General features: G+C 40.2%; 1 protein-coding gene across 1 annotated transcript in view; it reads right to left on the minus strand.

The window, feature by feature from the left end:
* Positions 1 to 981: 981 nt before the first annotated feature.
* Positions 982 to 26556, minus strand: part of LOC128371236 (rho guanine nucleotide exchange factor TIAM1-like) — a 38466-nt gene continuing 12891 nt past the window's right edge. The window contains exons 11-28 of the mRNA XM_053331498.1: positions 22994 to 23164; positions 21738 to 21842; positions 20678 to 20759; positions 19820 to 19906; positions 17634 to 17846; positions 16011 to 16141; positions 6912 to 7136; positions 6499 to 6567; positions 6266 to 6391; positions 5832 to 5940; positions 5308 to 5487; positions 5046 to 5164; positions 4820 to 4928; positions 3565 to 3623; positions 3092 to 3188; positions 2122 to 2209; positions 1811 to 1983; positions 982 to 1646 (exon numbers count right to left, since the gene is read on the minus strand). Coding sequence (XP_053187473.1) covers positions 982 to 1646; positions 1811 to 1983; positions 2122 to 2209; positions 3092 to 3188; positions 3565 to 3623; positions 4820 to 4928; positions 5046 to 5164; positions 5308 to 5487; positions 5832 to 5940; positions 6266 to 6391; positions 6499 to 6567; positions 6912 to 7136; positions 16011 to 16141; positions 17634 to 17846; positions 19820 to 19906; positions 20678 to 20759; positions 21738 to 21842; positions 22994 to 23164 — 2808 coding nt within the window. The remainder of the gene's footprint in view (positions 1647 to 1810; positions 1984 to 2121; positions 2210 to 3091; positions 3189 to 3564; positions 3624 to 4819; positions 4929 to 5045; positions 5165 to 5307; positions 5488 to 5831; positions 5941 to 6265; positions 6392 to 6498; positions 6568 to 6911; positions 7137 to 16010; positions 16142 to 17633; positions 17847 to 19819; positions 19907 to 20677; positions 20760 to 21737; positions 21843 to 22993; positions 23165 to 26556) is intronic.

Here is a 26556-nt window from a genome sequence, read left to right on the forward strand (position 1 = left end):
TAGACATTCATGTGAAGGGCACAAATGTTAGCTCTCTTAGGCCTGTTTCTGGCACCAAACACACAAAAGGGTGGCTTGTAACACTGGGTAGCTGAATGTGGTGTAAACATGAAAAATTACAGTAAAAGGCAATAATTAAATAAAGAATAGCTAGACTATCTGTTGTCCAAACTATCTTTTAAAAAGATATAGGAGACAAGAGTGAGTTTCAAAACTTTTTTTTATACAAGAGGTTAACGGCACTCCTGACTATACACCAATGTGCAGCCAATATTAAGTTAAAACAATTAAAGCACAGTAAAGCTAGTTGGATATCACCATCTTTTACACAGCAGTCATTAAGCCAAAAGCCCCTGAAGAGAAATTCACTAACACACAGCCCTTGAGTGTTAAAATACAAACAGTTTCCAAGTCAGAAAAATATAACACCCACATTCCTGTGTTGAAAAATAGACATTTTTGGCCAGAAGGTCACAGTTCAGTGATGCCGTCTCTTCAGTATAATGTGTGCATGGTACAGTAGCTGCCTAGAGTCTCTGTGTCTGTGCTTCAGTGTACTATATGCACCTACAGTATACACACACCCACTTGCTTGTTTACTTGCGTGTACATGCAGTGCTGTCTTGTTCATACGAAGTGTGTAATGTCTGGGCGTATGTCCAAAAAAGTATTTTTTTCAGGATCACTATAAGCAGCTCGGGACAAGGATCTCTAGGTCTCAACAGAAACCCCAGATAAGGCTCAATGCATTCTCTGGTGTTTTGAAGATTGTCAGAACAGGGGAGATACAGGTGAGGTGGAAAGGAGAGGGTTGTTTAGAGATACAGGGAGGTTTAATACCTTCTATACACATGTTCTCCTCCAAATTCTACATATTTAAAGCTTGTATCAGATCTCTTCCCTATTTTCTTGCACTACTGCTTTATGTAAAAAAGTGAAAGAAACCATCTCCTTTCTTCATTTCATCTTCTGTTGTTCCCCTCAGAAGACGTCACTGTTGCACCCGTTAGTAAAGTCGTCCCGCCGCACCCAGATGACATCATGGTCCTTGTTTGCAGCCCCCTCCACAGCACACTGCTTCAAAGGGGCAAGCTTTAAAGTAGGGGTTGCACATCGTGACAGAGGGACGCCACAGGAGGTGTAGGAGTCTACTGAACCTGAATCGTCACTGCGCTTCAGTCGATCAACTTCCTCCTGCTGCATAATGCCCTCAGTTCCAGTCTCTACTCGTCCATTCAGATTGTGGCTCCTCGCCTCTCCGCCATGCAAGTCGAGTCTGTCCATCTTCCCCTGCAGGTCAACAGATTCCGATGATGCAGCTCGGACAGATTTGCAGTATTCGTCGTCGTCACTCAAAATGTCCGTCTCTTTCACCTGCCCCACGTCAATGCCCTCACCCTGGTCTTCATAGCAGCCCAGGTCAAACTGCTCTTCCACCCAACGGTCCGTGTCCTCTCCTTGAGGCTTATGGGATTGAAGAAGGGCATGCTGGGACAGCGGCGAATAGGAGGAACAATAGGTAGAGTGGCGGGAGGGGGTGGAATCGTTGCTATTGTTGTTGTTGCCATGGAAAACTAGGTCTGTGTCGATGGTGAAGCGGTTCCTCACCAGCTTCCTGCGGGTCAGCGTTCGAGATGGAGCTGAAGCTAAACAGACACAAAAAGGTTAAAGACACCATATCTTGCAATGTTATGTAAATATGGTTACAGACATCAGACAACTCAGACAACAGCCTGAGTTATTGGCACGGCATGTAGGTCCTCAGCAAATTAAGGTTCCTGTGAACTAGAGTATATTTAAGCCTTGTCACCTGCTCTGTCCATGGTGGGCCGTGCCCCTTTGAGGGCACACAGGCGCTTCCCCCCAAATGGGACGTACTGCTGGTTGGGTGGCAGAGACTCAGTTTTAAGTAGCTGGCGGCGCTGCTTTTCCCTTAGGGTGGAGTGGACTGCTTTCAGGAAGTCCTTCTTACTATCTGGAGAACTGTAAATAGGACAAAAACACATGAACTTAAGAATAATATGTAGTTGAGAGAAGGGTTTTTGTAAGATGTCATATACCTTCACTTCACATGTTTTAAATGTATGTGGACAGTCCCTGATTAAGAAAAAACAAACATACCTGCAGCACAACTGGAAGGTTTTTTCTGGTCTTCCCTCAGATTCGGACTTTGTGTGAACTATCTCACACACTGCTGTACCCTCGGAGTCTGTGAGGAGGGAGAAGAGAGATGTGATCTACATGTATAAAAGCCTTCAGTTAATTTCAGTCATCAATTTCTTTCCCTTTAACAGCCCGCCATTAAGCAGACAAATGATCACACTTTAAATTGCCAAACAGTGATTTAAGGTTCATCTAGGACAGAGATAGGATGTGATAAAGATTGCATGCAGACCTATTAATAGGGTTTTATCTGTTTTGTTTACAGTGGTTATCATTTATTTTCTGTGGGAGTGAACAGCAGCAACACTGACACCAGAGCTTTTGAAGCTATTGTCGGATGTTATTGGGTCATCAGAAATATCCTCAGTATTTTGGGTGATAAGTTGTTTAACATGCAGTTGCCAAGACCTCAGCATAAAAATTCAGAATACATTTATTGCTAAAAATAATCTGATCAAATGGTGAGCAAATAGAAAGGGGTGAAAGTCTAGTGCAGGCCCTACTAAATACAAATTGTGAGTGTAGTATCTCCCTTCGGATGATTTGCAGTGTTAACTTAGGTTAGTAACACACACTTTTGTAAAACATTAATGTATGCATGTGCAAAAGTCCAAAATCCCTTCATAAGTTTCCTTGATAAAACTTTGAGTAGCTGGAGCCAAATGTAAAATGTATAAGTGAGATGCTGAGTACATTTAACATCTACTTATTTTTTTTAAATGTGTTATGTGGTTGTTTACTTACTAGTCAAAAAAATAAGCCAACCACATTTATTCAAGACTTAAGTTGACTTTCCCCTGCAGCAATTCTGAGGACTGGCTTTTTCTGAGAGGACAAACCAGCCCTCAAAGTGCCTCTGATACCTGGAGGAATGGTGATGCAAGCTTGAAAATTACTTTAGTATATTACTGTCTTTAAATAGACCTACTTGCAAGGGCACGAACTTGCAGAGAATCAGTTGCGATCATGTGACGAAAACGGAAAGGATCCTTTTCATCACTTACAGACACACGGTGAGATCCACCCTGAAAAAAAAGGTTGGATTGCAATACATCAATATGACAGCAGAGAGCAGAAGAGTGCAGCTGCAGAGGGGTGGTTTAACACAAAATCTTCTATTGCATTGTACTCTACAAGGGGAAAAGGAAAATGTGTACATAAAGTCTCTTCAGACTACTCAATTACCAATAACTACCTTCACTCAGTAACCTAGTCTATTGTCCCATGATGGAAGACATTAACCTTCATTATTTTGTAGTCTCAATGTACCATTCAAATCTAAAAAGCCATTGAAAAAGCCCAGAGCCCCAGTCCACAAAGTATATCCTTCAATACAGTGTCTCAGACTGGAAAAAAACTGAAAATGTTTTTAAAAAAACAAAACAAAAAAACAGTACTTACAATTTTTTTCCTGTGCTTGGAGCAGTCTTTATACACAAATACAACTGCTGTTTTGAACACTATATGAGAGAAAAGAAGAGAGAAATGAGAGAAACCATTAGGAGGGTCTGCATCATTCATCACATGTATCAAAAAACATTTAACAATCAAATTTTTTATAGAGACAGTTTGATCCATTGTGTCGATGGATGTTTTATAGTTGCAGCTTTTGAGGAAAATATACTTAGAACTATTGACATACCACATACACAGCACAAAACATGAAAACAGACCAAAGTCATAGCATTGCATGTATGAAGCAACCACTTCAACTCACTATTGCCTTGCCAAGAAAAACCCTGATACATGTACTGTTGATGTAATATTAATTCCCAACAGTGTCTGAGTTGAGTAAAATTTTAATAGAGAGGGTGTGTGTCATTCCATTAATGTAAGGATCACATGATGCACTTCACATGAAAAGTAAAAAATAGTGCAAAGATCCTTTATGTAATATGCCTGACTGGGTTTTCCTTTTACCAAGTCTATTTCTTCACCACCTGAAATAGCACCTAGCAGCACATCATGCATGACAGTATCAAATGCCATGTCCCTGCAAGTGTTAGGATGAAGTGCAATAGTTTTTGATATACAGCTCAGTATTTCTCTTGAACATTCAAATATAGAGTAGAGTTGTTCTTTTGTTTCTGACATAAATGTAACTAAACTAAATATTTACAGCTTATGGAAATCTACAACAAATCATCAAATAGTATGATGATTTGTCTGTGTGCCTTTTCTTCCAGAGCATCACATCAATGGAACTCACTACCACAGTCAATTAGAGAGTCCCCATCCTCCTATTCATTTAAGTATAATGGTAAAATATGGTATATTGAGAACCAACAATGTCAACACTGATGCTGTTTTTATCCACCTTTAACAGACCCTACTCCAAATGTACCTGTATCATCTGTATTGTATATGTACTGTGTGCTTTTTATCATCATGTAGTATGGTCTTAACCATCATATATGCTGTATTATTATTATTATTCTAGGACGCCTAACTACCGATGAAAAATAGCCTTTTGGCTATATATTTAGAATATTTATTTTAATGTTGATTAATCTAGACTTTTCAAATGAATAAATTAAATTGAGTCCGTCCTCTTGTGTAGCAAGCTGAGATTTAGAAAAATGAAAAACAAATGTTTTAAATTGTATACATTTCCATAAAATGAATCAATTCCAAAAAGTAATTCATTAATCCTTACCAAAAGCAGCCAAATCTGGGTCCTTTTTGCTTTTGCCTAAAGAGCTTGGAGGGTTGATCCATACCACGGTGGAGTGTAACAAAAGATCCCCCATTGAGAGGTCAGCCACCTGAGATGAAGAATCAATAAAACCAATTGTAAACTACAAATTAATTGTCACTGGATAATTTATTGGCTCCACAATACTTATACTTAATACTTAGTAAGTGGACATGATATTGCTAACCTCTTTTTTATCTGCAGTCTGTTCGTTGATGAGCTGGTCAAAAACGGCTCCGTACTCCTCATGAAGCTTTTGCATCTCATTGATGTGACTTGCAACCTTGTTCATGGCTTTCATTGCAACTGAATGGGACAGACGTACATCATTTCTTAGTCATCATTACTATAATTTCCACTAAATTACAATTTATCATTTCACAGCAGTTTAGTGTTGCAGAAAAAGTACATTAAAAGGGGAACTAATTTTAAAAAAGACACTTGCTTACCATCCAGGTGGTAGTGTTCCTCACTGTCAGGGTCCGTGAGAGAGTAGAGCTCCTTCAGCAGCAGTGGGTACTTAAGGACCCTTTGAATGGGTTTGATCAGGTAAGACTCCAGCGTTGATGAGTGTTGCTGTCTGGGGTTTCTCTCAGCCAGGAAAGCCTTGAAATCACGGTCAGTCTTGGCTGAAGGAGCAGAAATATGATTGTTCATTCACTGTGTTTCTTTTACTACTCATTCCTTTCCCATACCACAACAGCAAATGCAGAACTCAGTTGTACTCTCGACTGGTTGTGGATTGTACAATCATACACTCTGTCAAGTTTATGCCTCATTGTGCACTGATACTAGTTGTAGCTTGCCTTCTGTACTGCAGGATATGTGACTAATACAACATGGCTTCTCTATTATACCAGCCCTTCAGCTATCACATGCCACTGATGGTAGGGAGTAATAAACTATGGCTAGCAAAGGAGTTATTTGTTGGATGTGTGTTAATCACCATTCAAGAAAACATGCACGCTTTTACCTTTAGTCAGGACTTTTGGGACCTTTGTGTGGCTGGCACAGAAGGCGCTGTAGATCTTGAAGCGATCAGCATAATACAGGAATGAACCACCTAAGGAGAATAGCACTTTCTGTGGAAACATAACAAGGACATAATGTAAATAACACTGTATTTTGTAAGGTTGTGCAACTGTAAGTGGGAATTATACAGAATTGTATGTACAAGAACACTTTTCTGGGTATCAACTGTGTTTGATATCTGTTAACTATGGTGGTCCAGAGCAGTTAGAGAAATGTAAATATAGTGAAAATCAATCACCTATGCTAATGAAACCATGTCATGAATTATCCACATAATAGCTATCACTTAGTGAAAGTAATTCTAAAGTGCACTCAACAGGGAGAAAAGAAAAAAATTATTAGAAAATTACAAACTAATGCATTAGCTTCCCTCACCTTAAACTGCTCCACCCTTTCCAATCGGTCCAGATCTGGCACCAGTCTGATTCCATCCTCCAGCGTCCGGAGAAACTCCACTTGGAATTCCACCATCTCCCCAAGATTACCGAACAAAACGTCCAGCTGCAAAACACGCAGAGCATCATTCTGACACTGCTACCATTTTACGAGCACAGCAGTTCATATACATTTTTTTATTCTTGGGATGTGCAGTTCAGGTAAAAAAGTACCTCATCCTGTGTGAGGAAGCTCTCTTTCTGCAAGGGTGTCAAATAGCACTCTATTAGGCATCTCAGGTCCTGAAACGACAAGAAATATAAATAAGATCAGCCTGAGATCAGAGGAACAAGGCATGGCATATGTAGGTGTCTGTTGATATGGAAACATTTTAAACGTGTTGTAATTACTGAGCATTTCAGATAATAAACAGAAATAAGCTTTCAAAAGGCATAAAGCAAACATACCATGAAACCAATAGCATGTAAAACATTGCAACTGATAAGACACTCTCTACAACATAGATAAGCCTAGTTTATGTAGAGCAGCCATGAGTATGACTGTTATCATCTAACAGATACAGAAACTGATAGTTGACCTGTTAGTAATGATTTGTTCTGAACCAAAAAAAAACACTTTTACTGACTTTGACGTAAGTCTTCTCTGTCTCCACCAGCTCATTGATGACCTTGCGGAGTTTATCTGCGTGGGAGAGCTGTCTCTGTGTGGCAGTGCCTGCTATGAGCGGCAAAGCTGACACAGGGCTCGGGGAGAGGGATGACGAAGACGAGGATGAGGAGGATGACATAGGGCACTCCAGGGGATTCATATCATGGAGACTGCGGCAGAAAGCAGTGACCTGCTCTGTGCTCTGTACAGAAGGAGACAAAGAAACAGAAGATGTCATATTCTAGCGTTTTTTGGATATTCTTAAAGGTTGATTTAAGAGAGAAAATGCTGCTTTTAATGCATCTTTGGTATATCAAGTGGTGTCTATCCTCCTGAAAGTCATAGAGGAAAGAGCAATACAACAAAACCTCTATTAAAAAAGTCTTGAAAGGAATAAAATGTTCAATGTTGATTCACACACCCAGCAAACTGGAAAATATGAAACCCCAACAAAACATACATTCTTGCAAAGCCTGCCACAACAACACCCACCTACAGCCTTGGTATCAAAAATACCAAGCATGAGCAGACCTGCCAAACCAAACTGGTAGTAGGTCTAATGTTAAATGTGGCCATGGTTTTCAGAATAGGACTCTCCACCTCTCTCTGGCTAAATAGACAATACACTCCTTAGTCTGTGGGCTGTGAGTATTATGAGAATGTCAGCTTTGCAAAGAGAGGCTAAACCTCTGAACCTTCTGGAAAAAGCTCAAATGCACCATCATAGGTATTGACGTGCAATAGCAGTTTAAGAATAACACACTGAAACCCACACACGAACATAAATAGTTAGGATGAAGAAGTCCATGTCTAACCATTTCTTTTGTAGTCCCAAGGTTGTGAATGTGAACAAAACAGTGTGTAGGCTCCAGGGAGAGAGAATTACAGAGAAAGCAAGTGACACAGGAAAGTTATCATAAGTGGCTGGATGTGTTAAGGCAAACCTGAAAGTCACTCCAAGTTATACCACAGCACTTATTCCCACAATATCAAAAACAACAGATAATCTTGAAAATATCTGCCAGTATAGTTTAATAGTTTACTTCCTATGTTAAAAAAACCCCACTAACTACTGATTCATGTCAGTGACAGGTCAAGTCCAGGCAGGTTGTTTCTATGACTATGAGATCTGGTAGAGAGATGTACATTTATATCTTTTCACTGTTTCCACTCAGCCAGGACTAGTAGATTACAAAGAAAATTATAAGAAAAATGTCCTTGTAATTTGGAGGAATTAATGAGCTTAGCCCACCCACCCCGAACACTAATTGGACGAAATTCATAACCCAAGTCTAATTTTATGTAATTCCTCTTCAAGACCAACACTACATGGCTAATCCTGCCCTTGACAAAACTCATTATGAACCTAAAAGGTAACTGTCGTTCATAAAATAAACCTTTAAAGAAATGAGCAATATGATTTAATAAGGCAGAACAATTACTTGGTTTTTCTGTTCCTGTGGGAAATTTTAGACTCTACATCAGCACTTACACACACAAGCACACCCATTCACAAGCACAGACTGAAACCAGCACAAAGTAGCACAACTAAAAGCAGTGAGTCATTGCAGTGAAATTATTGTGTAAAACTCATCAGGTGATCAAAATATCCTTATCGTTCCGCATCGTTACTGCAATCCTGTAGTTATCAGTATTATACTTTGCACATGTATGTCACATAAACATCCCTCATCTGTGTGTGTGTTTTCTGGGAAAGTGTTTATTAGCTGTAGTCTGTGATTACACTTCTGCTGACTGATCTAAAGACAGATGGTCAGCTGGAGACACTGCTTGTCTTTGCTGATTCCACGGTTTGTCTTCCGTTGTGCTGCGGTGATGACAAACACAATTTTCCATAGTGGTTTTCAAACCTGTCTTGCAACACATCCACATCCACCACACATATCCCCTCTCTCTTTTTTTTAGATTTTCAATAAAGACAAAAGTTTTTTACAAAAGAAAGAAAAAAAAAATCTTGACTTTGTGGTTGATATGCAAGTATACAACAGTAACGTGCGCACATACTGTAGTCCATGACAAGCCCAAAATTTGAAAAACACAAATTATCCATAATGAAATAATTAATCCGGTTTAGATTTCTAAACAGAGCAATGGCATTGACAGTCTTGCCACTCGTAAACAAGGTCTTGCCCTTGATAGCCAGAGGAATTAGCAGCAGCCAAGTGACAGATGGAGCAGAGACAGAGACAGATGACAGCGGGAGATAGACATACAGACGAGGGGACAGGCTGGAGAAGAAGGATGGCTGCTTGCTTGATGATGTTTAACCATCACAAACTAATTAAAAAGCCATGATGGGAAAGAGCCTATGCACAATTTTCTACTGGTAACATGTTGATAAATGGGTTGCATAAACATAATAATGCAGCCCAATAATTACATTCTTTGATTTACAAAGGATAAAAGTCAATAGCAATATTGTATGATCAATTGCATCATACTGAGCCATAACTGACAATACATGCTGATTGTTGCACCCTTTTTGCAGCACAGTGATGCTTGGTGAATAAAACAGTTTATAAAGTTTTTGTTACATTTCGATCAAATATAAAACATGATGATACTGTAAAATTGGTTAAGGTCCGAACACTACAGCTCATGTAATCACAGCATGTGATCAGGCACAGAGCTTACATAAATTGTTAAAATGTTGGGAATTTAACCTCTAACTGTGGCACTGCTGGCTCCGTGACATAATCAATAAGAACACCACAAGTGGTTACACAAACACACACAGACTGTACAGCTCACCATCTGTAACATATCATAGATGGATTCAGTCGAGCGTTTGAAGTTCCTTCTTCTCCTGAAGACTGACATGCTGGCAGGTCAAACACAGTTCACTGAAAAGTCAGAGGTCCATTTCCTGTCCATTCCTCCATGCCACTCAGTGCTACGAGTTTAGGTTTTTATCTCCCTCCAAAATGTACAACTGATACACTGCACAGTATGTATGGATTTTGAAATTGCTATTCAACTCTCAAACTGTAAAACATTACCATTGCAGCTGAACAAATAGGTCAATAAGCAAACTGAATGGTAAAGATTGCAATAAACACTGCAGTTGTTTTTCTTGTCCTACCGCGTCTATTCAATCAGTCTCTCTTTCTCAATCCCACCCTGACCGCTTCTGTGAGCTCCCCTGTCATCTCCCTGTTTCCACTCTACCTTCTTCTCTGTCTGTCCTGGCTGCCTGTCTCGCTCTTCTGTCCAGGTGTTAGATAGCAGCAGTAGCGCATAGCACAACATTAACAAGATCAAACATCACATCCTCATGAGAGAGGAAAGAGGGGAGGAGAAAAGGAGGGAGAAAATGGGGAGGTGAGGAAGCAGTGGGTGGTGAGAGCAACACACTCCAACAGGATAAGACAACAGGCATCTGGCTCTTTGTCTTTTAAAAGCAGTTCAGAGAGACTTGTGTCACTACACTTCACAGCAGCTTTACAGAACAATATAAATGTTAAGTACATGAGTCTCTGAACTTCCAAGAATAAACGCAATGGTCAAGACAAATAAAAATCTGGAAATCAATTGGAAGTAAAAACCTACCCAGCAACACATTTAGCGCTCCCTTCTGCGAGTCAAAGCAGCTTGAAGTCAATTCTACAAATGGTATTTGATGACAGGAGTTTCCAGTTCTGATACTATAATTGGTTGAGATTCACTTTACAGCACCAGCCTTGTCAGTCCAGTGATGGCTTATGATACCACACCTGCTAAACACTTGTCATTCTTGAAAAACAAGAGTTACGTAATCCTGAAAGGAAAAACAGCCTGTCTTAATTCTGACTGATCTGCAGATGTCAGAGCAGTGATAAAAAAAATAATGTTACAGCTTCTAAATATGACAGGAAGGTGAAGGATTTTTTTCCTGCGAGCATGAATACCACCTGACATTTCCAAATGTTTGTGATTAAAATCTTTTTTTTAAATGATGCTGTAACAATATCAAGCAGAATACTTTCAATGCTTTGCCAAATGCAAACGTGATTTTAATGATGCACATCAAGTCTGATAAAGAGGGACCTCCTCCTTCTTTGTTGATTACCAATCAGCCAGGAGCAAATGAGCATACTTTATATGACATGCACACATGCAATGTATAACACTTTGACATAAGACATGTGAAAACAACAACAAAACATATAGACTAACAGTCAAAAGCAAGAATCAAGTGAATAAAGAGAGCCCCAGCAGCAGTACCTTTTCTTTAGTTGCTCCAATACATGCATTTCCTGACAAAACCTTTTTACAACATGTACCCACCCTTTAGAACAGAGAGAGAGAAGTACAGTATGAGGGAGGAGCAAGCAAGACAAGCGCAAACCTGCTCCCACACCCGCCAGCTGAAACCATGCACAGTGAGAGCCAGGATAAACACAGATTACACATATCCACATATTTGGCATACAGATACCCATCACACACATTTATACCCACTTGGTATGTTGTATTTTGACATTTAGATAGACACATTTTTATAAATAAATAGAAATACAACAAATGTGATCACTTCACTTGTATCTTATCCCTGCTCGAACAGACATTGTTTCTCAGTAAGAGCAGGCATGTACTTGTCAGTGTCAGTGAACTCAGAGAGGGGGGAGGGAGAGTCTTCAAGGTAGTTTTAATGTGAAATAAGGCAACATGCAAATCCATAAATCCCTGAATCCCCGGAATGATGGGATATATGCCATGACAGAGGGGAAGAGATTTTAATCATTTAATCTGAAGTGAAAGGATGATTATGTTATGACATGCGTTTTTCACAAATGTATGCATGAACACTTGGAATTTGAAGCATCTGAGTCATGCACTGCAAGTTTCCTCAACACAACCTTCAGAAGCTACGATAGTGTAGAAAGTGTCAAATGCTAGGCTAGTTTTGTTCAAGGAATAGGAATAAAAAATTGATTTCATGTCAATATGTATTGTAAGTTGTATTACTACACATATACATACCCACACACACACATAGAGACAATGATTAAAAGCTATAGATGGTTAAATACTGTGATGAGCCAATAAATATTCATTCTTGAACCAGATCTGTTCTTGATTGCTCAGTAATAGAAACATTTTTGTTGTGCGGCAGGCTTCATGAATCAGCACAGTGCTCCCTCCAGTGGAAAGACTATGAAACAACAGTAAATAAGAGAAACGCTGTTAGTGCAAAGCTGCAAAACCGTGAGGAGCAGTGAGTCGGAGCAAGTGAAAGGAAGGTGAAAATGTAAATATTCCTCCTGCTCATATTGGCTATTAAGAGATCAACAGATTTTCAATGCAAGTGATGGGGGACAAAATCCACAGCACACCCTCCATGGCTACATGTATTCAAAAGTTTTCTTGAACCTAAAATGAGCTTCAGTTGTCCAAATTAGTCAAATCATCATTATTATTATTGTTGGTGTTTTTCTTCTAGCAATTTCCTCTTTTTGTTACAGTCCTACTGCAGCTGAACAGGGAAGCATTTTCCGCTAAGACACAAATAAAGTTTTTTTTTTTACTAAAAACAAAAACACCACTTTATTTAACTAACTTAGAGGCCCGAAGCCTCATATTATCTTCAAAAAAACTTAACTTAGATTTTAAGTGCATTTGGGGGGCACTTTTCTAATGGTAATTGTATGAAAAGGAGAAATGATTACAACAATTGTGATTGTTCATATTTAAATCTGACTATTATTTTAAGATTGACTTGATCAATTGTGAAGCTATCCTTTAAAAGGTTTATTGTGCAGGACTGAAGTTAGAGACAGTAAGTAGTCTGCAACTGCATTAAATAAATGCACTGCATTCAAGGAGTTATTTAACTATAATTACACCATCAAGAGTCAATCAAAACAATCAAAACAAACCTTGATGAAAACAGTCCCCTCGCTCCCCCCACTCCTCACACACTGAATAATGCATTTTTCATTTCAAATGCCCTTAAGCCAAACTGATAGTGATGTAAATTATAACCAGCCCTTGTCAGTGCGACTGACTACAGCTTGGAGAACACTAGCAATCACCGTCATCTCTATTATCGCTGTTATCCCAAGTAATCGCTGTTTTATTCTCTGGTTGGTTTATCATACTGAGGAGGTGGCTCTGTGCTTTGTCTAAAATAATGAACCTCCCTATTTCCTCCAGCTAGCCAGTAACTCATTTATCTTCACTAAATGATGTGAAACACTGCAGAGAATGAAGTAATTAGAATGTGGGGATAATTAAAATTGTCCCACTTTGCCTCTTCTTCCTCAGACTTGCCGCCATGTGACCACAGGCACTAGGTGAAATGAGGTAAGAGTCGATCTTCGGCACTTGAGGGCCATTCCAAAGAGGAGAGAGGAGAAACAAAAGAGTGATCATAAACAAAAAAAAAAAAGGCAACCATTTCTTTTAAAATGAGAAGGTGACATGGTTTTGGAAATTCCCAGATATTTTGAAACAAGTTTGGATTGTCTTTGTTGACAGAGGAAGCGTCCAAGCGCTCCAGGCTCAGGTCAGAGCTCACAGCCGACTGGAGAGTTAGACGAGCAGAGTTGTTTGAGAACCAACAGCAGCCTCATGTTGTTTATGGTAATGAACAGCAGGGGCTTAGTGAGGAGGGGGAGGAGGAGGAGGGTAAAGAAGTGCAAGATGTTAGAGGGAAACTGACAGATGAGGAGGAGGAGAGAGAGAAAAATAAAAAGGATGGTAGATAAGGAGACAGGATGATCAGGAAGGACAAAGAGGAAAATATACAGACATTATATGGTTACATTGTTGCTCTGAATTACGGGAGACAAACTATATGACAATACATCAAATGGCCAATGAAGCAGAGGAACAGATAAAAAAGGAAGAGATGGTCAGACAGACAGTAAATGAAGAGAGAAAACAGCCCACACATATGAAACTGAGGCAAGAGGTGAGAGACTGAAAGGTGAGATGATGATCGAGATGATGGACTTCCACAGCTACAGTACGCTGGTACAGCTGTGCTTTTCTGTCATTTGGTCCTATTCCACCTTGCTTTCAGGGCTTTATTTTTTCTCATATATCTGTGTGGAACAGCCTGTGACATTAAAAAAAGTATGTGGCTAAGCATTAAAGCACCAAGGGACATTACAGATGAGGGTAAACAGTATTCATGATTGTGTCTCCAAAGAGACTACATCATTTCACATGTGAATTGAGTGGTATGAAACATGAAACATTGAGACTACTGGTTGATGAACAAACACACAGCAGTATCAATTTTGTGCTGCTGTTTGTCTGCAGTTGCATATACAAATGTGCACTCTCTTGGAGTAATGCTGCACTGACTTTCCTCTACTCTGGCACTGGCAACACAGCATACGAACTTTTACACATTAAAATGAAAACACTTTATATGTGTTTCATAAAGATTGCATGCTGTATTTCACACTCTGTCAGTTGTTGAAAGAGATCTGAATGGATTTCTTGCATATATGAGCTTAAAATAGCAAACGTCCTTTAAATGTTAATTATGGACTGTGATGAGCTTCAAACTGTTTTGTAAAGTTTAGAATATTTTCCTCACATCAAGTGCACTGAAAGATACTTAAGCAGACTTGTCTTTCCTATCTAGCCATCCTGGCAACCCTATCTGTCGGTGTTTCTGTCATCTTCCCATACTTCCTTCCAACTACTAATGGCACATTGGAGTCACAGAACCACCACTGTCCAACAGGACTGAGTCTAGACTAGAGCCAGCTCTGATCTCGCCCATTAGTTCTCCCTCGAGACTGAAGCTCACTGACACACATCCACCAGAATGAACAGCGTTGTCTCTTCCCTTTCCTCATCTTTTGTTCATGTCTTAGCTATCGACAGAGAAGTACAAAAAAAAGGTTTCCGGTGGTTACTGGTTATCAGCCATTGCCATGTTAATGAAAGTGACAACCATATCCAAGGGAGAGCAACTGGCACACGGCGTGTCCCAGCAATCACTGCGCCAACCCTGATCAGACCAGACATAATTAGAAAGTGATGCTGTTCACTTACTCTCTCACTCATCTGTCTGTCTCCATCTCTGTGCTCCAAAGGAAACACACACGAACACACCTACTCATATGCACACACACACACCAGAGGTTACATACATTGCATATACATCCGTTCATGTTTGTATCCAGAATTTAAGAGTGAAAGACAAACTCCAACACTTTCAAGTTATTGAAAACATCACAACAGTAAATTCATGTGATATGTTGCAAGCACTATGTGAAAACAATTTCTGTCAGAATCTGATTAAGGTTGCGATGTTCACAGAGTGTCTGATTTCGACAGACATTATCCATCAACAACATGTGATCGTTCTGGAAATCAAATCGAATTACTCAAAAGCTGTTTCAAAGCAGTTGCATGTGTGTGAAATCCTATAAAATGGTTGTGTTTGCATGTTGGACCACTTACGCACTTGTGTTTCTTGTCTCAGATCTTTCTGTTCCAAAAAACCAATAAAGTCTCCTTCATGTAAAGGAGGGAGTAATCGCCCAGCTTTTTACTGACTACCACTTTGTGGCCACAAATGCTCACAGAAACAAAAAAAAACCCAAAAAACACAAAACACAACACCTGACAAGGGGAAGACATATTTAGAACAACATCAAAACCTGGCACAGGGTTTTTTTTAAGTAATTATAAACATATGGACTCTTTAACTACGTATGTCCAAACACACACTTCCAGATTGTGTTAGATTGTTGATACATTATGTCAGTGTTTTGCTTTTCTCTCTGGCAGATATGAGATCAGAAATGACAAGAAATGAAACCTGCTGCCACTGAAGCTAAACGATCCTGTCAGCAGGCTGAAAGATGGCATTGCAACAATATATTTAATCAGCCACTTCAAACACCAGCACTGATCTCCAGGTCACAGACACACACACACACACACACACACACACACTGAGAAACTGACACCAAAGCTGCTGGTCTTATGATACTCTATCCATGTAGAACTATAGACTGTTAATCCCCTGCTCTGTTGCATGTATGTGTCTGTGTTTGATATGTATACACACAAGGCCAAAGTTGTGTCTTTGCATGCCATATCCTACCTTCTGACCAGCCCCCGTGCCGGTCTTGTCTTCCTGATGATCTGGACTGTGCAGGCTCAGCCGAGTTCCTTCCACCATACTCTCATCTGGACTTTCTACTGTCAACCCTGAAGCCTCATCCAGGATGTCCTCTACAGACAGAGACAAAAGCAAAGGCTTGAGGAGCATGATAGTATGTGTACAAACTCTCTCTACTTGGTAGGAGCTACTAGTACAGCCTCTTTAGCAAGGACAAGGATAAGGATGGCAATAACAAAATCACAATAGATTTTTATCGTATTTCTATAGCCAAATTGGTTATTACTATGTGCAAAAACTCTCCATGTTAATATCTCCTCTGTGTTGATGGCCTCTTGTATACTCTTAAGCATGATATCACAGATAACCTCCATCTGGCTACTCAAGTGCTTTTGCTCTCTGTCTGACCCTTTGCGTATGGCATATCCTACACAATGACAGCTCCACACTGTTGAATGATTCATATTAATATTCATACTGCACTGAGTTCCCGTATAAACAATGCCAGCTTGTCAGCATGTGCACTGCAAGCCCCAATTTATAAGGAATACAAATGGTGCCCTTGCACGCATAAAAAGAGCAGGTCAGAGGAAAGCTGGCGGGTGCCTGCAGGTTAGTTATCAGACGGTGTCCATGAATAATTAGCAGATCGCCCTATTCACCCTCTGCTTAAAAAGATACATCACCATCTGCATTGTCCCTGTTTTTCCTCCACACAAAGTTGGGGTTTAGAGGGACAGTACAAAACAAGAATCATGAATAAAAACTAAAGACAGCATAGATCAAACTATGCTTCTGACATGCAGCTTTAGATATAGACAGACACCCTCCCTACATTTAAGAGTAGGCTTAAAACTTTCCTTTTTGATAAAGCTTATAGTTAGGGCTCTCTTAGCTCTTAGCTGCTATAGGTTTAGACTGCCGGGGGACTCCCATGATGCACTGAGTTCCTCTCTCCTCCTCCTCTCTCCTCCTCCCTCTCTCTCTCTATCCATCCATCTATATCCATTAACATTCATGTACTATTAATGCATTCAATAACCTAAACTTCTTCCCCGGAGTTGTCTGTGCTTTCTCGTCTCACAGGTAATCTGGGCCTGTAGACGTCCGGATGATAGATTCCAGTCCCGGACCTTCTAGCTTCATTGTTGATTTTCATTGTGCTTCTCTCCTCTATCCTTCCTCTCTCTCCTCTCAACCCCAACCGGTCGAGGCAGATGGCCGCCCACTCTGAGTCTGGTTCTGAGGTTTCTTCCTGTTAAAAGGGAGTTTTTTCTCTCCACTGTTGCTCATGTGGGAATGTTGGCTCTCTTTAAAGTTAAAACCTGAAAAGTTCGGTTTAGAACCTGCTCTATGTGTAAAGTGCCTTGAGATAACTTTGTTGTGATTTGGCGCTATACAAATAAAGATTGATTGATTGATTGATTGATTGATTTCGTAATCATCATAACCCCATCTGATCTGACTTTAATTCCCAACAGGAACATCTGTTACATAACAACATGAAGCACTCGGGGGCCAAATCATCAAATGAAACTTTCAGATACTAACAGAAATAATAACAAAAAATGCATCCACAACTTTATCTAGAACAGGAATCCTTACCTTGGCTCTGGGAGAAGATGTCTGTGGCTAGGTCCTGCTCCCCATCAGAGCGCCGGGGTGGAAGAGAGCAGAGCACCAAAGGGTCCAGCTGGGGCACAGTGCTGACACTCAAGGTCAATGCTTGGTTTAAAAACGCAGCCCTCATGTCATCCATTTGGAGGGCAGACGCAGGTTTACCATTCAGCAACAGGATCTCATCACCTGCTTTCAAACCTGGCAGAGAATGAAAGAACATTCCAATACATTAAAAATGAATCTTTTCATTGTTTTTCACTTGAGGCAAATACTAATCTAACAAGACTGGATGAGTTTAAGAAGGAGAGTGCAATGCTAGTCTATTCCATACTTATCATCACATACACAGCCTATGTGGCACTACATATGATATGATACAAAAGATCACATGGATGCTTGAACACAGATTCATTTTGAGTCTTTTTCTCTTGCCAATCCCCTCGACCACCTGTGCCCCCGCTCCACTAATTGAGAATTAGCACTCAATCAGCCAACCAATTAACAACCAACCTCATCCAATAAACCTGATCGGTTGTGACAGCTGTTTCGGAGGTCTGACAGCAATCTCACCTGCCCTCATTGCAGAGTGAAGACAAAGAGTTTTGCTCTTGCCACACATGAGCCTACACACGCACAGGTTTGCTTGTTATCCTTTCTTCAGGCTTCCTGTGTCATTTTGTATAGAAACAGCAGACAGTCTTTAAAATGGCTTTTATAGTGCATTCAATACTATAAACAGATACTTACAGGCACATACATGGTTACATATATAGACACATAAGACACACATTTAGCCCTAAGTTATGACCTAGTTGTCTGGGATGTGAAATGTCAGCTGTAGCAGTGTCTTTATTGGACAGAGAGAGATAACCCCCTCTGGCCATATACTGTTGTGTGTGTGTACTTGGCTGCGTGTGTCACATGTATGTGTCTGTGTGTGTGCTTCTGTTGGGGGAGGGGGAGCAGGAATTACAGTGAGGAAGAGAGAAAGAGATAGAAAAAGACCCTTTGGGGCTCCTTGTCCAGCATTGGCCTGGTTTCTCTATATACCCTGCAGAAACTGAAGCGTGATCTCTTTCTCTCTCCATTCATTCCCCTCACTTTGAGTAAAACACATGCACGCACACACAGGCTCATCCCATCGTATAGCAGATCTACAAGCATTGTGCCTGGCATACTTAATTCTGTGATTCAGCAAAATGTAATGCAATATTCTAAAAAAGATGCATTGTGTTGTCTGGATGCCACAAGCTTTCTCTATCTCTACTAGCCTATAGATGTGGAGAGTCAGTGCAGCTGTATCCTCCGGCAGCTGGCAACTCGCTAAGCTAGCAGCTTTTAGATTGCTAATGCAGTGGAGGACACAATCTCACACTTCAGTAACCTTGGTCTGGCCCTGGGGCACAGTAGTGGGGCATGTTATTTTCTATACATTAGCGTTGTATCTACAGAGCGGCCGTGTGTTTCTGACACCCATTAAGCCTCTCTGGCTCCTTTAAAAGATAGGGACCATAGAGTGGGGGTGAACTGGCTGTTCAAACATCAGACAATGGAATAATGTTATGCTCCTAGGAAGAAAAGGAATGCTCAGTTAGGCCTTTTTCAACTTAATACATGACAGTTGTGGCACAGCACACCTTCTTTAGAAAAAAAAGCCAGTAATCCTCTGAAAGGCAAATGTAGTGTATAGGACAGGTGATTCAAGTCTTAGCTGAAAGCACCCAGATGTTTTTCCACTTCTTCATTTTCATTGTGTTTTTCTATTTTATGTTTTCTAGACCTAAGTCACCAGGCAGTCTTCTTCCAAACAAAATAAATGTAGCTTTGTTTTCCCAGTAGCCAATGTGATGCAGTCACACAAAGATGCACTGATAAGATGTCATGTGGGATCAGGTGTTTCTCAGGTCAGGTGTGTGGGTGTTGAGTGTGCCATGTCAACTCAGGACAGAAATATGCACCCAACTTTCACATACCCTTTACATAACCCCTGTTACTATGGCACTCAAATTTGATTATGCTAAATGTCCTGCATTTGTGGCATGTTTTGTTCTTTGTGTTTGAATGTCAACTCCCAGGAATGTACAGAATGTACTGAATGTACAGTACACCACAACATATTTGTTTTGCTCATGGTTGTTTTTTCACCTTTCAATAAAAAAAGAAAAGTGTACCTTTAGCAGAGGCCAGTCCCTCTGCTTTCACTTCAGTAATATGGAGCTGCTGTGTCCCATCCTCATCTATAACCGCCACAGAAAAACCTACAGACACAGGAAATTAGACAGAGAGAGATTCAGCCATTAATTACTTTAGTCCTTTTTGATATATCACAATTTGACAGTGTGTGCTAGAGGTCTTTGCAGGTCCACTCGATTCTGAGACCCAAGTCGAACCAGGTACAAATTCTACTCAGACTAATAGGGTTGGATCGACAGACTGCGGTTCATGGTATCAGCTCTGATCATGTGGTATGTAACAATAACCGTGGGAGTGAATGGACATGAGGAGCAATAAAAAGGAAAAGGACAACAAGGAGGTAAAACCAACTGGAACATCAGCTGTTTGCTCCTTTGTGTTTTATGCAAATAATCAATAAAGATGAAAATAAAGAGAGGGAGCTGAAGATGAACTTATTTTAGGAAAATATGTAATCTACAAGAGTTATGCTGTTTGGGCCAACCACATTTGGAATTGGGTCTGTTATATTCGGGACTATTAGTCTAGTCTAGTCTGGCTGTGTGCTGGGGCCCTCTTTTTTGAAAATTAATTTATGCACATTGGGTTTGGGTTTGGTGTGTTTCAGGTAAGGTCCAACATTTTGAACCCATAAAGTCCTCTTCTGTGCACTCCTGCAGCATACTACTGAGCAATTAGATCCACTTAAGACAAAGCACACTCCTATTGGATAACCCCCCCCCCGCAGCATCCAACAAAGCATGACTCAATGAAGTCCATTACAAAATCAATTTGATACAGAATTTAAGAATATTAAAGGGACTGAATCCATGTAGCTCAAATAGAGACAAGCATACCATATCCTATGGTGCAGGACTCAGCTTTGTCAAAGCGGATCACCTTGGTAGCTTTGGGACAAATCTCAATCTCTTTGTAGAGCTGAAAAAAACAAGAAAATTATATTTAATCAGAAAAAAATGGAAGGATAGCAATGTTATGGGATCGCGAAGGTCAAGGTCGCATCATCGCTCTTAATAAAGAATGGATAGATTCATGTATTATTCAGGCTCATAACAGAACAATTGCACGTGAAGGTTGTGGGGTCAAAATTCAGGTCAAGTGAGTGAGTGCTCATCGACCTCACAGAGGTTGAGAGCATACACACAGCTGTGTTTATGAAGTAACAGATAGAAACAGAAGTCTGCAGTGTGTAATACCCTTCACTGTGGAGAAATAATAATGTAATATCAGAGAGTAAGGATGAAAGAGGATGAAATGAGTCAGTGATCAAAGCGGGGAGATAAAAGAGCACTTCAGGAAAAGAGTTACACAATGATTGCGCTTTGAGACAGAGTTCAGTGTCTCACCTACGAAGCACTGTCACAAAGAGAATTCGTTTTGGGGTTTACAGTAACTGAATAATGTGAAGGTAAGGTCTTTTTCAATGAGAGTGATTGTTTATATGAATAACAAGATAACATGAAACACAAAAAATGGGTACAGTTCATTGTCCACATGATGTGCTCAGAATGCTGTTTTGCATAATTTATAGCATAAGCTATAGTGCCTCTTTTGCATCCTGGAATTGCAAATCAAATCAGCAACCAAGCCATAAAACATGCACGAGTTTGCATCCATATCTGTCTGGAATTAAACAAAAAGTAATTCATTATAAAGTGAAGACCCCCATATCCACATTGGACATTGTGTCTCAGCTGACACTGCAAAAGAACAAAAAATATAAAAAAAGGAAACCTTAAAATGACACTTGCAGTGAAATAACTGTGTTGTACTTATCCTTGATTATTTGATATGATTGATATTAAAATTGTAGTTTCATGGTTCATTGACTACCTAGACTCCAAATTTGGGATATTCACTCCATTACAGTTATCACCACAATGTGTGTGTCCTCACCAGATCAGAGATGTCCTCTTCAAGTTTAGGAACATAGAAGAGCATTTGGTTGTCAATCCACACCTTCAGACGCAGGTAGTGGCTGGATAGGTCTATCTTATGGGTCTGGAGGCAACAAGACAGGAGGAAAAATAGATATTAAAGACATAAAGAGTGTATTAACGCTAATATTTAATTCCCTGTTAGTCTGTTTAAGCAAATTCCCTTTACTATTACCACACTCTATAGAACAAGACAGTCTCTGACAAGAGGATGCAGACATACATGCATGCGATCATGTATGTAATTTACATGCATGTAACACACAAAGGCCATGAATTAGATGCTCCAGTTCCTTGTGACATGTTTATGGCATGTAAAAATGCCTACACACAAACGTGCACACGTACACACGTACACACACACACACACACACACACACACACACACACACACACACACACACACACAGATCAGTTTTATACATGCGTTTCAACCCTTAAGTGGAATGCATATGTATTATTAGGCTTCATTATTCTAGTGTGTCACTGGCTGAGACCAATTAAGGGAGAAGAGGAGATGAAGTGGAGAGAAAATTGACAAGACTGCCTGTGACAGTAATATGCAGTGTATATTGTAAGGTAAAAAAAATACTTTGAACAGTCTAAGAGCTCAGAAAACATCTCCATTAATCACTTTTGACAAGTACCAGAGACAGTCTTACATCACAGGTATTGTCCGATCCCATATTTTGATTCACATTCAAGAAGAAAACCTCTTAACGTCTGATAATTTTCATCTAATTATCCAAGTTGTTTTCCTGTTACTCTGAACTAAATTGAGCTGTCCACAGACTGTAAAATAACTTTAAATATTTTATTGTCCTTATGTAACCATGTGTGGTATTCTAAACTCAATAGATCTGTGTGCAATTTTATGAGACTCGTTTCTCTGCATGCGTTTGACAAAGCTGTTAAAATGAATTGTTGCATGCTTAACAGCTTAACTGTCAGCAGTTTTGTTGTAGTATTTATGCAAGTCTGTGTGTGTGCAGGCGTACAAGCAATACATTTATGGGCTATGAAAGAGAAAAGGTTCGGGCAAATTGTAAATCACCTGTCACCCCATATTGCATGTTTGGTGTGTAATGATGCATAGGATCTTCTCCTCCTTGCATACAGTACATTGTAAAGCATGCACATCATCTTCATAGATGCTTGAAAACCCACTCATAAATATTCTCCAGTATTGTTTCCATCCTGTCAGTATTGGCTCACCTTGCATACTGTGCTTAGGACTTCCAGCACTGTCTCACCGGGCTGTATGATGGCCAGGACAGGCTGATTGTTCGGGAGACATACCCAGGAGGGAGTCAGGTAATCAGGAACCCAAATGTCGCTGTCTATGTTTTGCTGAGGAAGACTTTTCTCTGAGCCCTCTCTCTCCTTCTGTAAAAACAATACACACACACGCACACACAGAGTTTATACATCTTTGAGCAGCCTGAAAACAGCTAATGTTATCATGAAAACCTTTCAGTTGTCCTTAAGCTTCTGCGATGAGGAGAGGGAAGATTTCATTTCACATAGAATTTAGGAAACCCCCCAAAAGAGCCATATCCTATTATCTTGAGGTATAATTACTAAAATCATGCAATGATCCTCCAATATCTCTTCATGTTCCCTAAAGAAAGCAGATTTAGTTGGAATGATTAGACTAATATGATGGAAATTGGTGGTAGCCTGAAAGCAGCAGGAGATCTGATCACAAAATCTAATTCATTTGTGTTGATGAGAGCCTCTTGGTACAATAAATCACCTCCCTTTAGGGGTTTGTGTTACATAAAGAGCTTGTGTGCACCTGAATCTTCATGACTTTGTGTGCTTTCTGTTCAAACCAAAGTATGTAACCTTTAAGACTCTGACCTCGGACAATCTGACAGCCATGTCAGCCTATCATTCTGTTTCACTCGTGCCTTCTTCTACTCGACCTCACACTGTCTGTCGCCGATACCTTATCTCCTCCTATCAGGTAACAGCATCCACAAACCCATTTATTCTTTCATCCCTCTATCACACAACTTTTCCCCTCACACTAATCATTGCCTCTCCTTCTGGTGCTCCTTCCACTCTATCTGTTCATCACTCCATCATCTCCCTCCTCCCCATCTTTCATTCACGGTGTACAATCTGCTGACAGTTAACAATCTGGCCCGGTGGTCCCTGTTTAAATGAACTTAGACTTGGCTGTAGCTGTAGCTGTGTATGCGTGAGTGTATGTGCGCATTGTGTGTGTGTGTGCATGTGTGAATCTGTGCATTGGTTAGAGAGAAAGTGAGACAAAAAAGGAGATAGAGTTACCAAACTATATGCTGAAATACATTCTTGTGTGCAAAAACATATGTTTACAAACAAAATACAGATACACTTGGTTGCAGAGAAAGACACACACACATTTTCTCAGACAGACAACAGACCGGGAGGCCCATAACTAGTACCTCCCCCCAACTCCCTGAACTCCCTAGCCCTGCTCGGCACCATCTGGCTCCCCTCCTGGCCCATCTAGGATGCCTCTGCTGGGGGGGGGGGGTTCCTAGTCGGCACACTAAACCCTTATTCTCTCTCATTCTCTTTTTTGCCATCAGTAGGATTCCCCAGAACAAATAGAGAGAGAGAATTAAAAACCCAGAAGTGAACATTTGGAAAAATCATGCTCATTGAGAAAACATAAATATTTGCTACTGATGCAGCATTTCTAGCTCTCTTACAACCAACTAAAGTGCATTACTCCCTGCTGTATGCATTTCTTTACTGTCATCCCATACCCTGCCAGCTGAAGTGGGGCGTGGGTGGAAGGAAATCAGTCTCCCATGGTGCCACTGGGGGCCTCCACAGTCAGAGTGGGTTAGTGCTGCAGAATTTGTTTCTATCTGCTGAGTTCAGACAGAGGCCTGTCTTCCCTCTCCCTCTCATCTCTGCTGCATTTTACCAGTTCTTATAAAATATGTAGCTGGCATGGTTGTTCTTGCACAACCCATGGGTAATTGGACATTTTTTTCCTTTCCTTAGAGTACATTTAAATTCATCATTTACCAGGCTCTGATAAGGCATTGCAGGAAACCGCTTCGATAATGTATTTTTTCCTAAAGATATTATTTATTATTTGCAGTTGTCTGTAAGTTGTAGGTAATGCGACAGATACACCGGAGCCAAGACGGTGCATCTGTTGTCCTTTGGTAGCAAATGTCTGCATAATTTGTTCAAACGTCAGAAATCTAATGATCTAAACATATCAGATCACATTTGTCTCAGTGGATTAGCTGACAGAAATATCCCTCCAGTCGATGGCCTATGATGCTGATAGAGTTAGCATTGCCTGGGGCAAATGAAAAGAAGAAATGGGAATCTGTCAGCACTGATCTGGAAATGGTGTCTGACATGCTAAAAAGATTGTAGAGAGTAAAAATAATTGCATTATCCCTGGCTATGACATAGAGTCATCAGTAGTAGGAAAAAAAAGAAAAAGCAGAAACAGACTAAGTCAGTCTTACAAAGTCTTGTGAAGCAAAAATTGTGTTGACTGATGCAGGAGGAGGAACAGCTGCAGAAAATGAAAAGCGCTTTCCTGAATCTAAATAAACTCTAGAAACAGCTGATAATACTGAAGAAAGACACAATTCTGCAGCTTTTAAAGTTTTATAAGTCTGCAAATGTATCCAATCACTCATCATCCAAGTAGATGTCTGAAAACATTAAAGTGGAAGCTTGAAAATGACCTCAAAGGAAATGCTCATGGATGCAGAAGGGTGCAAGATTTTGTGCTTCCCCCCTAGATAAAACACCAAATGAAAGGCAGATAAGTGAAAGGAGGTGGAAAATCGAGCAATGTTGCAGGCCCTCAGGGCCTTGAGAAGCCAATAGTCCATTATACACGTACAAAGGTTCATCAGATGGCCCAGTGATTTTTATGTTGGCTTATGAGAATGCTATGAGACAAAAGCAAACAATGACAAGGAATAAGCCTACAGCAACATAGGCTCTGATTCTCTGTAGTGAATGCCATACTAAGAAAGGGAGGAGGAACTTAGTGTTTAGCCTATAGGCATTAGCATTCACTGTATTTATCGTAGCCTTTTGTCATCTTGCTTTGTTTGCCGAATGGGCAACTAATACACTGGAAATAGAAACAAGCTGAGACCTACATTAGGTTACACTAAACCAATGGTGTTTGTTTTAAGATTTTAAATGAAAAAAGAAGACAAAGATGAGTCATTTAGCCCTCGGGCAAGTTGAAGAACTTAACAGTTAAAGGGGACCTATAATTATCTGTTCCAGCTCTATATTTTTATTTTGGGACTCCACTAGAGTGGTTTTGCACAGTTCATTCATAATTAAAAAAAATACTTTTTGTTTATCTTATACTGGTCCTTTATTCATCCCCTCAGTTCAGCCTCTATCTCTAACAAGCAGTTCTAGCTCCAGTCTCTTTAAGGATCCCTCCCAATGAGCCTACTATGCTCTGATTGGCCAGCTTTCAAGAAGCCTGTCAAGGGCAGCTGAGTTGTGATAAGTTTCTGCCAATGCAAACCTAACACTTTTAAATGATTAAATAATGGACTGATACTGTGAAGAAGTTACAGGGAATGAAATGTGTTACTAAATTAGCAAAGCTTTGGTCATGGCGCTAAAAACATATATGGACATAATTTGGAGCTCTTTGTTTAGGGAAATGATGCAGGGATGAATAGCACAAGCAGAAATAGCCACAGTGGTGATGATGTTTGATGAAGAGCTGCAGACAACCAGCACATCTTCAACAGGTAAACTACTTATTTTTTACT

The sequence above is a fragment of the Scomber japonicus genome, chromosome 13 (assembly GCF_027409825.1).
Source record: "Scomber japonicus isolate fScoJap1 chromosome 13, fScoJap1.pri, whole genome shotgun sequence".
NCBI lineage: Eukaryota > Metazoa > Chordata > Actinopteri > Scombriformes > Scombridae > Scomber > Scomber japonicus.